Here is a 16096-nt window from a genome sequence, read left to right on the forward strand (position 1 = left end):
GAGACTCGCCTCACCCTTGCCTCAGTAAAAATCGTCTAGGCTTGTGTTTTAGGATGTTCAGTACCGACACGTTTCAAGGGGAGAGTTCTGAACCTCATCCCGTCTCCTAACGTCATGAAAGATTGCCTGAAACTGCACGTTTAGGGCTTCAATTCCGAAAAATTTCTAGGGGAGAGTCCCAGATCCCCCCTTCCTATATAATGTTATTGAAGATCGTTTAAATTTGCGTTTTTTACCCTTGAACTCCTTCCTTTGAGCAAAGGGGCACACTTAGGGGATAACATGGCGCAAACTGCGCCATTGCAATTTTAATGGGGGGGTGGGGGGTGTTATGACGGGTATTTTTCCCATTTGGGAGGGCTTTTGCTTTTGGGGAGGGAGCTTCGCGATATTTAGGAGGGTGCGCCCTGCTCTTAGGGGGGGAAGACCCCTGCTTTGAGGCTACTGAAGATGGACAACAATCACCGTTTTCAGGACTTCAAATTCGAAACATTTCCAGCGAAAAGCCTCCAAACCTTCCTTCCTTATATGACAAAAGGCCGTCACCAATTGCATTTTTAGAACTTCAATTTCACAACATTTTCGGGGGAGAACCCCTGCTTAAGCGCTAATAGCAAGCAACTTAATCTACTGACGAATGCACAACTATTTATCTTCAAAATTATATTTTCTATTTACGATACCATACTTTTGTAATAATCATTCTCTCTGCCTGTTTTAATATGCTCAGTACAAAAACCGGTACAACGACGTGACATCTGGGTACTTCATCCTTTTTACGAGGGTGGAAAGTATTATTGAGGAACTAAATCACTCTCGGAACACTTCCCTAGTCCTGAAACGAATTAAAAATTTGAGGAAATTGAAAGTGCTGCTAAAGTTTTTTTTTTTTTCTTTTCATTCTTTATATTCGAAAAACGTCGCATTTAGGGGCTCGTGCCTTGGTAGTGCCCGGCGACACTGAAGCAAAAAAAGAAAGAAAGAAAAGAAGGAATGAAAAAAGAACGAAAAAAAGAAGAAAGAAAAAGAGTGAAAAAAAACTCCGAAAAGAGAGAAAATGTAAAGATTAAGCTTAATTTACTCTTTGGATATTTACTCTTACGGCACTTAAAATAGAGTTAATTCTTTTCTAGTAAGCAGTTTTGATTTTTTTTCTTTTTCCCCCACTTTTTTTTCTTTCTTTTCCTTTCTCCCCTTTTTTCCTCTCACCCCCCTGTTTTTTCTTCTTTTCTCCCTTTTTCTTTTCTTTCTCTTCTTCTTTTGGGGGGCGAGAGGGGCCCGGTGGCTTGTAAACAACCTTTACTCAGCCAGGGACTTTGTAATAGTTTTGGGACTCCTTATTGGTCAGCCGACGTAATTGCATCCATCGGCCATGTTTTTCTTTCCATCCAACGCATATGAACGAAATTTACTCCTTATAAATTAACTACCTGCGTTACCGGGTTTTGTACGGTCTACCTCGAAAATAAATGCAATGTCAAGTGAAGCGTGTTCAACAATCACGCTTTTACAGAAAAAAAAAATCAGTAAAATTTTGCGGCAGATTCCGGGAAAATAACCAAAAAGGAAACATTTTAAATCTCTCGATGCCTTTAAAACAAAACAAAGCCTTTAAAAAAAAATTTAATCATATTCGAGAAACAAAAATGGCAACAGATCTTTCGTCTCAATGGTTTTCTTCACGCTATACATTCTAATAAAAGCATTGTTACGGAAAGTTGAGATGAAGCACTGAATAATCACTTGAATGGAGGAAAGGCTTCGAAAAATAGGGATTTTATGTCGAAATCTAAGTATCATAATGAATAGATTTTAATGGATAACTCCGGTAATTATTATCAGAAAATTATGTTAAATAGCCAAACATGAAGACGGGAAGATGACGAATCCATCGATACCTGGTTCGATGGTCAGTTCAATGTCATTCGGGAGAAGTAATTCGGACATAGATAGATACATACATAGGTACATAGATACATACGCTCAGTTTTTAATTATATAAGATTAGGAAAAGAGTGAGTGTTCGGAGATCTTCTCCGAAACTTTTTTGAAATCGAAGTCTATAATATACCTCTTGGACGATGCTAGAAGACGCGTCGGGATTCGGGGGCTGTCTTCTGAAATGTTTTGAAATTGAAGTTCTGAATACACAATTTTAATTTACATTTTGATGAAATGGGTTGTCTGCAAGGGAAATGTTTCAAGCTTGAAAGCCTAAAAATATAAGGCCATCGATACCTGGTTCGATGGTCAGTTCAATGTCATTCGGGAGAAGAAACTCGGACATAGATGGCAACATACATAGATACATACGCTCAGTTTTTAATTATGTAAGATTATGAGCAAGAAGATAAACGATTGGGGAGTTTCTTACCACTCCGTTGAATACGGGAGGTTCGTAGCCACAGTACACTGGAATGAAGCAGCTGCACATCAACGCCTGAAAAGAGAAGGGAGCAGTTTAGAGACCAAATGGTCATCGAAAAAATGTAACGATCTAAGCTCTGCTCTTTACACATTTACAGTACGAAAATAGCTACAGACGGTTTGAAAAATCATATCTACGATTTAAAAAATCAATCTTCACCGATGAATAACCATGACTCGAGTTCCACTAGAGTTGCCGAGAGTAGCCAACGTTACATGTAACAAGAATGCGTATGCGTTAAAACAGCTACCATCTTAGAATGGAAAAAATTTCATTCCGCGTGATTATATATATATATAATATCCGGCATGCCGGCTAATGCGGGGTAATACGGTATCTGTTCCAGAGAGTTGGTTCTATAATAAGGACGAAATTGCAGTCTCTGGATACTTTACTCTGGCTGTCGGTATATTGGATGCACTTTCAGTATGTTGCAATCAAACTAGTTATTCTACTTTAGAAAAACCAGGGATTCCGTGGGAAAAAAGTGGACATTGAAAAGGGTTCCAATTATGAATCAAACTAAAGGGAGTCGGTAACCTTTATGCGTGGAATGATTAATTGCTAAACTGCGCGTACTTTTTTCCTCGAAAAGTTTTACCGATAAGATTCTTAAAATGTTCAGTATTTTCCTGATACATCTAAGTGTCTATCGAAGTGAAATTTTAAGACAATTCTGTTCATTTCATAATTTATTAAATGTTAACCAGTAACCATTTTTAAATTAAAAAACCGCCGCTTTTGGTCATAAGAACAGTTGTTTCGGAAAAAGATTTCCCCAAGAAAAAAAATTCACCTCAGGATAATTATGTACGTAACACTTTCAAATTAATTTATTATGAATTCTAAAACAGGGAACATGAGTTTTTAAAATTGAAGTTTGAAAAAATCGCGTCCGAAAGTTAAATTGTATGTATGTTTTAATACATTTTTGTCTTTTGACAGTGAAATCTCGGCACAACGACCTTCGAGGGACCACAAATTGTGTTCGCTGTAACGGGTATTTCGTCGTGATGTATTTCAGGCACTGTAACAGCAATTACATAGGGACTAAGAAATCATTTCGTTAAAACGGAAATTTCGTTGTAATGGAATTCAAGCAATGTAACGGCAATTACATGGGGACTTAAGAAATCATTTCGTTGAAACGGCAATTTCGTTGTAATGGAATTCAAGCACTGTAACGGGAATTACATAGGGACTAAGAAATCATTTCGTTGAAACGGAAATTTCGTTGTAATGGAATTCAAGCACTGTAACGGCAACTACATAGGGACTAAGAAATCATTTCGCTGAAACGGAAATTTCGTTGTAATGGAATTCAAGCAATGTAACGGCAATTACATGGGGACTTAAGAAATCATTTCGTTGAAACGGAAATTTCGTTGTAATGGAATTCAAGCACTGTAACGGCAATTACATAGGAACTAAGAAATCATTTCGCTGAAACGGAAATTTCGTTCTAATGGAATTCAAGCACTGTAACGGCAATTACATAGGGACTAAGAAATCATTTCGTTGAAACGGAAATTTCGTTCTAATGGAATTCTAGCACTATAACGGCAATTACATAGGGACTAAGAAATCATTTCGTTGAAACGGAAATTTCGTTCTAATGGAATTCAAGCATTGTAATGGCAATTACATAGGGACTAAGAAATCATTTCGTTGAAACGGAAATTTCGTTGTAATGGAATTCAAGCAATGTAACGGCAATTACATGGGGACTTAAGAAATCATTTCGTTGAAACGGCAATTTCGTTGTAATGGAATTCAAGCACTGTAACGGGAATTACATAGGGACTAAGAAATCATTTCGTTGAAACGGAAATTTCGTTGTAATGGAATTCAAGCAATGTAACGGCAATTACATGGGGACTTAAGAAATCATTTCGTTGAAACGGCAATTTCGTTGTAATGGAATTCAAGCACTGTAACGGGAATTACATAGGGACTAAGAAATCATTTCGTTGAAACGGAAATTTCGTTGTAATGGAATTCAAGCACTGTAACGGCAACTACATAGGGACTAAGAAATCATTTCGCTGAAACGGAAATTTCGTTGAAATGGAATTCAAGCAATGTAACGGCAATTACATGGAGACTTAAGAAATCATTTCGTTGAAACGGAAATTTCGTTGTAATGGAATTCAAGCACTGTAACGGCAATTACATAGGAACTAAGAAATCATTTCGCTGAAACGGAAATTTCGTTCTAATGGAATTCAAGCACTGTAACGGCAATTACATAGGGACTAAGAAATCATTTCGTTGAAACGGAAATTTCGTTCTAATGGAATTCAAGCATTGTAATGGCAATTACATCGGGACTAAGAAAGCATTTCGTTGAAACGGAAATTTCGTTGTAATGGAATTCTAGCACTATAACGGCAATGACATAGGGACTAAGAAATCATTGCGTTGAAACGGAAATTTCGCTGTATTGGTATTCGTTGTAACAGGGTTTCACTGTAATATGTATTTTAATTGAGTCTACGTGGAAATTGAATTCGGTGTCGCTCAAAAGGTCTTGAAGACATAAAAACTAAATAATGTTTTCAAGGTTTTATAGGACTCCCTTCAAGATACGTATGTATCTCGTAGAGATGGACATCATCGAGAACTTTTGATGATCGAGATCTGGGGAATTGAGCACGTCTGATAGTCGAGTGATTGATAATAGAGATCTTTCTTAATCGTGAACTCGAACGATGGATAATCGCCATCTTTCGAAATCGAGAACTCGAGCGGTGGATAATGGAGATCTTTCTAAATCGAGAACTCGAGCGATGGATAATGGAGATCTTTCTAAATCGAGAACTCGAGCGATGGATAATCGAGATCTTTCTAAATCGAGAACTCGACCGATGGATAATAGAGATCTTTCTAAATCGAGAACTCGAGCGATGGATAATGGAGATCTTTCTAAATCGAGAACTCGAGCGATGGATAATGGAGATCTTTCTAAATCGAGAACTCGAGCGATGGATAATCGAGATCTTTCTAAATCGAGAACTCGAGCGATGAGTAATCGAGATATTTTGAAATCGAGAGCTCGAGCGATGGATAATCGAGATCATTCTAAGTCGAGAACTCGAGCGATGTGTAATCGAGATCTTTATAAATCGAGAACTCGAGCGGTGGATAATCGAGATCTTTCGAAATCGAGAACTCGAGCGATGGATAACAGAGATCATTCTAAATCGAGAACTCGACCGATGTTTAATCGAGATCTTTCTAAATCGAGAATCGAACGATGGATAATCGAGATCTTTTGAAATCGATAACTCGAGCGATTGATAATCGAGATCTTTTTAAATCGAGAACACTATCTGTGATAGTCGAGAACTCGAACTGCGCCAGTCGAGCACCCGAAATACGATAATCGAGAACTCGAGTTGCGTTAGCTCGAGAACTCGGGACCTGACAATCTAAGGCCCCAATGGTGGAGGCGCCGACGCATCCGCCATTTTGGAGCAAACTTGATCCATTGATTCCTATAGCGATAGCATTGCTGCTGATGTTTGCATTTCTTTAGCATGTGTTAAATGGAGTCAAATGGGTGGTTGTTTGACCGTTCATTGTGTAAACTGTTCCGAAAGAGAGGATTTCAGTTCTTCAGATCTCCAGCAGATGCAGAAAGAAATGGATAAATAACAACCCGCGAAGTGAATGGCAGCCTGGAAATGGAGCTCACTCGTGTGAGGTTAATATCCATTCATTTCCCATGATTTTACTGTAATCTTCATCTTCTTCATCTTTATCTTCTTTACTAATAATAAAGCTGAAAGTCTCTCTGTCCGGAGGATGTCTGTAGGATGTCTGTGACGCGCATAGTGCCTAGACCGTTCGGCCGATTTTCATGAAATTTGGCACAAAGTTAGTTTGTAGCATGGGGGTGTGCACCTCGAAGCGATTTTTCTAAACTTCGATGTGGTTCTTTTTTCTATTACAAATTTAAGAACAAAAATATCATAAGATGGACGAGTAAATTACGAAATGATCATAACGTGGAACCGTAACATGGGCAGAAGCCAATTGGCGAGAAAATTCCCCATGCATTATTTGTAAATATACAGGAGAAACCAAAAGACCTTTTAATTTTTCTATTACGGGCAAAGCCGTGCGGGTACCACTAGTAAAGTTATAAATGCTCTGTAATCTTCACTAACATGTTGCAGTGTTCTACGAAATGTCTTATGTTCTGTACTAGTGGTACCCGCACGGCTTCGAACGTAATGGAGAATTAAAAGGTTTTTTAGTTCGCCTGTATATTTACAGATAATGTATGGTGAATTTTCTCGCCAATCCGCTGGTGTCCATGTTACGGTTCCACGTTATGATAATTTCGTAATTTACTCGTCCATCTTATGATAATTTTGCTCGGGAAAATGTTCCTAAAATTGGAATAGAAAAAGAACCACATGGAATTTTCGAAAAATCGCACACCCTCATGCTACAAACTATGTTTGTGCCAAATATCATGAAAATCGGCCGAACGGTCAAGACGCTATGCACGTCAGAGATCCGGACAGAGAGAGATCCTGACAGACAGAGATCCTGACAGACAGAGAGAGAGAGATCCGGACATAGAGACTTTCAGCTCCGTTATTAGTAAAGATTTTCCTGTTATGCGGTAATTACGCGTGCTCCAACATGGCGGATGCGTCGGCCTCTCCATTCATAGGGTTTCTATGATAATCGAGACCTCGTGCTAATCGAGTTCTCGAGTGATCTCGAACAATCGAGTGATTCGATTACGAGGACCAGTACCTGCAGGAGCTCCTGCCTGTTCCGGAACCTGTCCAGCAGGACGTTCTTCCCGTCCTCGAACCTGGTGACGGATACGTGCAGCCGTCCGTCGCACATCCGGGCCGCACCGTCCGGCAGCATCTTGTCCATGTAGTCGTGCAGCAGGCGCATCACGTCCAGGTCCGGGCTCATGGGGCCCAGGATGCCGCCCCGCACCCGCGCCGACACGTCCAGCACGTACCGGGTGCAGATCTCTGCGGGGAGAAAGACGATAAGGGAAATGAGGGGAGAATTGAACAAAAGCGCAGATTAGTGTGAAATAATAGGAATAAAAAAAACGCTTGATTGCGCAAAATAGCAGATTACTGCAAATAAGAAAAAATAACCATTAAATTACACAAAATAGCAGATAACTACAGAACAAGAAAAAACAACGCTTAATTGCACAAAATAGAAGATTACTGCAAATAAAGGGGGGGGGGAGTTTAGTTGCACAAAATAGCAGATATTAACAACAGAACAAGAAGAAACAACGTTTAATTGCACAAAATAGCAGATATTAACAACAGAACAAGAAGAAACAACGTTTAATTGCACAAAATAGCAGATAACTACAGAACAAGAAGAAACAACGTTTAATTGCACAGAATAGCAGATAACTACAGAACAAGAAGAAACAACGCTTAATTGCACAAAATAGAAGATTACTGCAAATAAAAGGGGGGGGAGTTTAGTTGCACAAAATAGCAGATATTAACAACAGAACAAGAAGAAACAACGTTTAATTGCACAAAATAGCAGATATTAACAACAGAACAAGACGAAACAACGTTTAATGGCACAAAATAGCAGATAACTACAGAACAAGAAGAAACAACGTTTAATTGCAAAAAGTGCAGATTAATGCAAATAAGGGGCGGGGGGGAGTTTAGTTGCACAAAATAGCAGATAACTACAGAACAAGAAGAGACGACGTTTAATTGCACAAAATAGAAGATTACTGCAAATAACGGGGGGGGGAGGGGGTGTCGAGTCGCACAAAATAGCAGATAACTACCCAAGCAGCATCAACTCATCGGATTTTGTTCGATTGATCATCGACTCCTCCTAAACTCATCATGCAACGCACGCTGATATCGTTGCGATCAGAATCCGAGAACCGGTTTTCGGTGAGCTGTTTTTCATCGGAAAACGAAATCGTAACGATCAAATTTTCCGATTAGAATTTGCCGGTAAAATTTTCATCGGAAAAAGAGATCGTAACGATCAAAATTTCCGATGAAAATTTTCCGAGAGAAATTTCATCGAAAAACGAAATTGTAGCGATCAAATTTTCCAATGAAAATTTGCTGAGCTACATTTCATTGGAAAAAGAGATCGTAACAAACAAATTTTCCGATGAAAATTTGACGAGTTACATTTCATCGGAAAAAAAGTACGTCGTTTAAATTTTTCGATAAAAATTTTTCCAATCTAAAATTTTTGGAAATCTCCCAACTGTTAAAATAGGATAAGTTTTATTATTCGAATATCCGACTATTGATCAAACGATACAGAACAAGAAGAAACAACGTATAATTGCAAAAAAGTGCAGATTACTGCAAATAAGGTGGGGGGAGTTTAGTTGCACAAAATAGCAGCCATTAACAGCAGAACACGATGAATCAACGTTTAATTGAACAAAATAGTAGATTATTGCAAATAAGGGGGTGGGGGAGTTTAGTTGCACAAAATAGCAGATAACTACAGAACAAGAAGAAACGACGTTCAATTGCACAAAATTGCAGACTTCTGCTGATAAGGGGGGAGGAAAGTTTAGTCGCACAAAATAGCAGATAACTACAGAACAAGAAGAAACAACGTTTAATTGCACAGAATAGCAGATAACTACAGAACAAGAAGAAACAACGCTTAATTGCACAAAATAGAAGATTACTGCAAATAAAAGGGGGGGGGGGAGTTTAGTTGCACAAAATAGCAGATATTAACAACAGAACAAGAAGAAACAACGTTTAATTGCACAAAATAGCAGATACTAACAACAGAACAAGAAGAAACAACGTTTAATTGCACAAAATAGCAGATAACTACAGAACAAGAAGAAACAACGCTTAATTGCACAAAATAGAAGATTACTGCAAATAAAGGGGGGGGGAGTTTAGTTGCACAAAATAGCAGATATTAACAACAGAACAAGAAGAAACAACGTTTAATTGCACAAAATAGCAGATATTAACAACAGAACAAGACGAAACAACGTTTAATGGCACAAAATAGCAGATAACTACAGAACAAGAAGAAACAACGTTTAATTGCAAAAAGTGCAGATTAATGCAAATAAGGGGCGGGGGGAGTTTAGTTGCACAAAATAGCAGATAACTACAGAACAAGAAGAGACGACGTTTAATTGCACAAAATAGAAGATTACTGCAAATAACGGGGGGGGGGGTGTCGAGTCGCAAAAAATAGCAGATAACTACCCAAGCAGCATCAACTCATCGGATTTTGTTCGATCAATCATCGACTCCTCCTAAACTCATCATGTAACGCACGCTGATATCGTTGCGATCAGAATCCGAGAACCGGTTTTCGGTGAGCTGTTTTTCATCGGAAAACGAAATCGTAACGATCAAATTTTCCGATTAGAATTTGCCGGTAAAATTTTCATCGGAAAAAGAGATCGTAACGATCAAAATTTCCGATGAAAATTTTCCGAGAGAAATTTCATCGAAAAACGAAATTGTAGCGATCAAATTTTCCAATGAAAATTTGCTGAGCTACATTTCATTGGAAAAAGAGATCGTAACAAACAAATTTTCCGATGAAAATTTGACGAGTTACATTTCATCGGAAAAAAAGTACGTCGTTTAAATTTTTCGATAAAAATTTTTCCAATCTAAAATTTTTGGAAATCTCCCAACTGTTAAAATAGGATAAGTTTTATTATTCGAATATCCGACTATTGATCAAACGATACAGAACAAGAAGAAACAACGTATAATTGCAAAAAAGTGCAGATTACTGCAAATAAGGTGGGGGGAGTTTAGTTGCACAAAATAGCAGCCATTAACAGCAGAACACGATGAATCAACGTTTAATTGAACAAAATAGTAGATTATTGCAAATAAGGGGGTGGGGGAGTTTAGTTGCACAAAATAGCAGATAACTACAGAACAAGAAGAAACGACGTTCAATTGCACAAAATTGCAGACTTCTGCTGATAAGGGGGGAGGAAAGTTTAGTCGCACAAAATAGCAGATAACTACAGAACAAGAAGAAACAACGTTTAATTGCACAGAATAGCAGATAACTACAGAACAAGAAGAAACAACGCTTAATTGCACAAAATAGAAGATTACTGCAAATAAAAGGGGGGGGGGGGAGTTTAGTTGCACAAAATAGCAGATATTAACAACAGAACAAGAAGAAACAACGTTTAATTGCACAAAATAGCAGATACTAACAACAGAACAAGAAGAAACAACGTTTAATTGCACAAAATAGCAGATAACTACAGAACAAGAAGAAACAACGCTTAATTGCACAAAATAGAAGATTACTGCAAATAAAGGGGGGGGGAGTTTAGTTGCACAAAATAGCAGATATTAACAACAGAACAAGAAGAAACAACGTTTAATTGCACAAAATAGCAGATATTAACAACAGAACAAGACGAAACAACGTTTAATGGCACAAAATAGCAGATAACTACAGAACAAGAAGAAACAACGTTTAATTGCAAAAAGTGCAGATTAATGCAAATAAGGGGCGGGGGGAGTTTAGTTGCACAAAATAGCAGATAACTACAGAACAAGAAGAGACGACGTTTAATTGCACAAAATAGAAGATTACTGCAAATAACGGGGGGGGGGGGTGTCGAGTCGCAAAAAATAGCAGATAACTACCCAAGCAGCATCAACTCATCGGATTTTGTTCGATCAATCATCGACTCCTCCTAAACTCATCATGTAACGCACGCTGATATCGTTGCGATCAGAATCCGAGAACCGGTTTTCGGTGAGCTGTTTTTCATCGGAAAACGAAATCGTAACGATCAAATTTTCCGATTAGAATTTGCCGGTAAAATTTTCATCGGAAAAAGAGATCGTAACGATCAAATTTTCCGATGAAAATTTTCCGAGAGAAATTTCATCGAAAAACGAAATCGTAACGATCAAATTTTCCAATGAAAATTTGCCGAGCTACATTTCATCGGAAAAAGAGATCGTAACAAACAAATTTTCCGATGAAAATTTGACGAGTTACATTTCATCGGAAAAAAAGTACGTCGTTTAAATTTTTCGATAAAAATTTTTCCAATCTAAAATTTTTGGAAATCTCCCAACTGTTAAAATAGGATAAGTTTTATTTTTCGAATATCCGACTATTGATCAAACGATACAGAACAAGAAGAAACAACGTATAATTGCAAAAAAGTGCAGATTACTGCAAATAAGGGGGGGGAGGAGTTTAGTTGCACAAAATAGCAGCCATTAACAGCAGAACAAGATGAATCAACGTTTAATTGCACAAAATAGCAGATTATTGCAAATAAGGGGGTGGGGAGTTTAGTTGCACAAAATAGCAGATAACTACAGAACAAGAAGAAACGACGTTTAATTGCACAAAATTGCAGACTTCTGCTGATAAGGGGGGAGGAAAGCTTAGTCGCACAAAATAGCAGATAACTACAGAACAAGAAAAAACAACGTTTAATTGCACAAAATTGCAGAATTGCAGATGACAGCTCAGTCATCTGCAATTTTGTGCAATGATAGGTTGTTTTTTCTCATTTTTTTTCACGCACAAAGTTTCAAATTCAACTTTTGGGAAGGGGATTTATTGTTTATAGTTATAAAGCATAAGCTGAAAGGGACCCAAGCAGCAAGGGGACATTAAAGCTTCCTTCACACCGACAACTAAGTAGGATCAACGTTCGCGCGGTAGTTAATCAGGATGTGTAAGTGGCGCAGCCACGGGAGGGGTTTTGGGGTTAAAACCCCTCCCAGAGCACAAGCACATTCATTTCCTCCATTAATACTTAAGATATTATTCAGAGTATTTGAGCTCTTCCAAGTGGAATAGATTTCAACAAAATATATTACTGTTTTTAATAATCGGGAAGCAGTCAGAAATTACTTTTCAATTCTTAAATATAAAAGTTGTATTTCATGATGTGCTACCCCCCCCCCCTGGTATAAGATAGCTAAAATGGTGTCAATGAAGCTCTACAGGGTATCATGGTCCCTCAGCACTTCCATCTCTGCACAACTCCTTTTTAGGGACATCTAGTGAGAGGAAGCCTACCACACCCCATTTTCTGAGGCTCTTAACCAATTCTCATCGAAACCGTTATTAGCTAGCATTTGACATTCAAAAATGAATGTATTTTAGGAGGAGCTTTTAAGTGATCTCGCGAAAAACACGCAAAAAATGAATATTAGATTAAAGTAAAACTAATAATAACTTTTCCCACTTTCTTCGTTTCATAGTGACATCAATACGAATTATTAATTGTTTTTAAGAAGTTACTTAGAATGAATAATTACTAATCTGTAGAAATTCTTTGATATTGAATAATTACGCACAAGGGCACCCATATGCATAATTTTAAGGGTGCTCAAAAATTTTCCCCATGGTTTAGCAGAATATTTTCCCCATGGAAACCGATTTTAGTACAGATTAAAGATGTTAAAATTTGACATTTTTTTATAACTTATCCATTATTGGCTCATATTATTTATTAATGGTTGGAAAAGAAATTTTTATACATTTTTGCAAAGAAAAAAGCACTAAAAGCAAGGAAGTTCTCATTTCTAAGGGGAGGGGGGGTTTGCTCCCCCCCTTCCCCCCATATGGGCGCCCTTGGAGCTGAGACACACTTGGGTCCCAGTCCCCCAGTTGCCCTTACAGAAATCAATGCTTGGGAGGAGCTGGGGCAGAAAATGAAACTCGTTGAGTCTTTTTAAGTTGACAAACATTTACGGACAAACGAACCTAGCCCCTTGAGCCCCCCTACCCCCCTATATGGGCGCCCTTGATTATGCATTGTAAATGAATGGGAAAGCAACAATTTTTGATTTTGAAAACCCCTCCCAGAAAAATTTTCTGGCTGCGCCACAGGATGTGTAACCTGCAGGTCGAAGAGTGACACGACAGGCACATGTGCCTGTACACCATTTATTACACCAAACTTACAGATACAAGTGATGTATCAAATGAAAGAGAAACTCAAACAGTTTTACATAATAGCCTACAAGCGTTTAATGTGAGCACCATTCGGCATACGTCAAGACGATATGCGAGTCCTTCCCAAACTTTGATGAGTGTCTCATTAGAAATTTGCTGCAACAGCCGTTTCAATCCTGTTCCTTAATTCGGGCGGGTCGGCTGGCAGTGGAGGCACATACACACGGTCCTTAATAAACCCCCAAAGATAGAAATCACACGGCGTTGGGTCGGGTGACCGTGGAGGCCATGGGAAACAAGCCCTGTCATTACGGCCAATCCAGCGGTCGGGTACAGTTAGGTTAAGCCAATCACGTACCTCATTATGCCAGTGAGGCGGCGCACCATCTTGCTGAAAGATAAAACACAAAACGCTTTCTGTTCTTTAGTCGCCATCTTTGCTACAAGCGCTTTCTAGCGGATTGCAGTAGAAACATTCCACGCGCATGCGCATTGATGACAACAAACAAACAAAACTGAGTTTATCTTTCATTTGGTATATCACTTGTGGCTGTAAGTTTGGTGTAATAAATATTGTAACATGTTAAAACCCCGCTATTCATTTTGAAACACCCTGTAATATGTATCGAATATTTTGATACATATCCGATATTTTCAATCAGCTCAAACTAAAGTCTTCAAAATAGTAAATGCATCCTGAAACTTCATTTTCTCACATTGTTATTACAATATGTAGACTTAAAATTAAGGTTTCTCTCATTATTTATTTCATTTTATATTTTTGTCAATTTTGATAAAGTTGATTTAGCATTAGCTGTTTTACTCATTTTTCTTCTGTTAGCTACTTTTATAGTTATGTGATTCAGAAATAAAAAATATGTCCCTGTATATTTACAAATAATGCATGATGAATTTCTCCCCAATTGACTTGCTCACGTCAGTTCCACATTATGATAACTTGGTCATTTAGTCGTCCATCTTATGATAACTTTGCTCGGGAAAATGTTCTTAAAATTGGAATAGAAAAAGAACAAAATCGAATTTTCAAAAAATCGCTTAAAGGTGCACACTCCCATGCTACAAACTGATTCTTTGCCAAATTTCATGAAAATCAGTGGAATGGTCTAGGTGCTATGCGCGTCACAGAGATCCTGACAGAGAGAGAGAGAGAGAGACTTTCAGCTTTATTATTAGTAAAGATAAAAAAAAGATGAAGACAAAAAAAATTTTAAAAAAAAAGCGAAAATGGGAAAAAAAAAAAAGTTGGGGAATTTATAAGAAAATTTGGCTATTTGGGGAAAAATAATTTTTTCAAGGGACAAAAATATCAGAGGAAGTCGATTCATTTTATGAAAATACTAGCCTGCGTGCCCGGCGTTGCACGGGCTACTTAAAAAATGAAAGAGCTGTTCAATTGATGTTTTCGTATTATTCTGACATCAGTTTCTAAAGCGCTAAGGAGTAAATAATTACGCGTAATGCAAGGTTTGCAAAACACCAGTAGAGCATATTTTTGGCAAAAACCTCTTTAACGTTAATCATATTTATCAATAATACAAGTTATGAGTATTTTCAATTAGCAAAAAAGATGAAAATATATGCATTCTGAACTATAATATGTGCTCACTTTAAACTGAATTAAATCTGATAGAATATATCTGAATATTTATGTATAATTACAATCAGCTTTTTACATAAAATGACACACACTTTTTTATTGATTACGTGGAACTAAAGCACCAAGACTTATTAAATACCAATAAGCATTAATTTAATATCAAGTCATCAGATTCCAATTAAGCTTTAGTTAAAATCATTCAAAACACTCTTTTTTGTTCAACTCTGTTTCACTTAAAGAAATTCAAACAATCTTAATTTAACGTGTTCTTTTAACGATACAAACTGTATTGCAAAAATCGAAACAGGAAGGAAAAAGAGATTTATTACAATTTGAAAACTCACCCATGTGACGGTAAAAAGTCCAAAAAAATAAACATAATTAGTCGCACATCCTAAATGTACCAAAATATGAGGCCGGTGAATGATAAACTTACACTACAATCAATAAACTTTACTAAAGAAACATTTTTCATAGGCTGAAAAGAGTTAAGAACGTTGAATGTGAAAAAATAAGAAAGGAGAGACGATAAATGTCCGAATAGAACAATCAATTTTAAACTAATTTAAAATGAAATTCTAGATGGAAACGTTGTTTTAAGATTTGGACAGCAGCCAAAAAATCTTTTTTAAAACAATTTTTAGAATTTTATTTGCTCACCCAAATGCAAAATGGCAACAGGAAAGAAATAAAAATTCCTGAACACGTTATGTTAATTAACGTTTTAATTAATATCTCCGCTAATTAAAGTCGTACAATTATGAGATTGGTCCGATTGTTTTCTTTGGAAAATTTCGAATTGATCGGTATCTCGTTTGACTCCCGATTCACAGTGGTTCTCGAGGAGATCGATCTTCAGACAGACAGACAGACAGACAGACGGACGCGAACAGATTTTAATATTATAGTGGATTAGTGGAAAAATAATTTTTGAATTTATGGAATTTTGATACAAAACATCGCTTTTTGGGGAAAAGTTGGAAGGGAATTGGGGGAAATCTGGATTTGACCATCTGGCAACACTGATTACGACGCATCTTGTTTTTATTATTCAATATTTGCACAACATTTTCAAAAATTCTCGATAAAAATAATTGCTCGCAACTATT

At 37.3% G+C, this 16096-nt stretch overlaps 1 protein-coding gene across 1 annotated transcript in view; it reads right to left on the reverse strand.

Annotated features, from left to right (window-relative positions):
- The window catches only part of LOC129232430 (patanin-like phospholipase domain-containing protein atgl-1), a 108952-nt gene that overhangs the window by 40285 nt on the left and 52571 nt on the right, over nucleotides 1-16096 (reverse strand). The window contains exons 2-3 of the mRNA XM_054866575.1: nucleotides 7202-7434; nucleotides 2375-2440 (exon numbers count right to left, since the gene is read on the reverse strand). Coding sequence (XP_054722550.1) covers nucleotides 2375-2440; nucleotides 7202-7434 — 299 coding nt within the window. The remainder of the gene's footprint in view (nucleotides 1-2374; nucleotides 2441-7201; nucleotides 7435-16096) is intronic.

This window comes from Uloborus diversus, unplaced genomic scaffold (assembly GCF_026930045.1).
Source record: "Uloborus diversus isolate 005 unplaced genomic scaffold, Udiv.v.3.1 scaffold_12, whole genome shotgun sequence".
NCBI classification, from domain to species: domain Eukaryota; kingdom Metazoa; phylum Arthropoda; class Arachnida; order Araneae; family Uloboridae; genus Uloborus; species Uloborus diversus.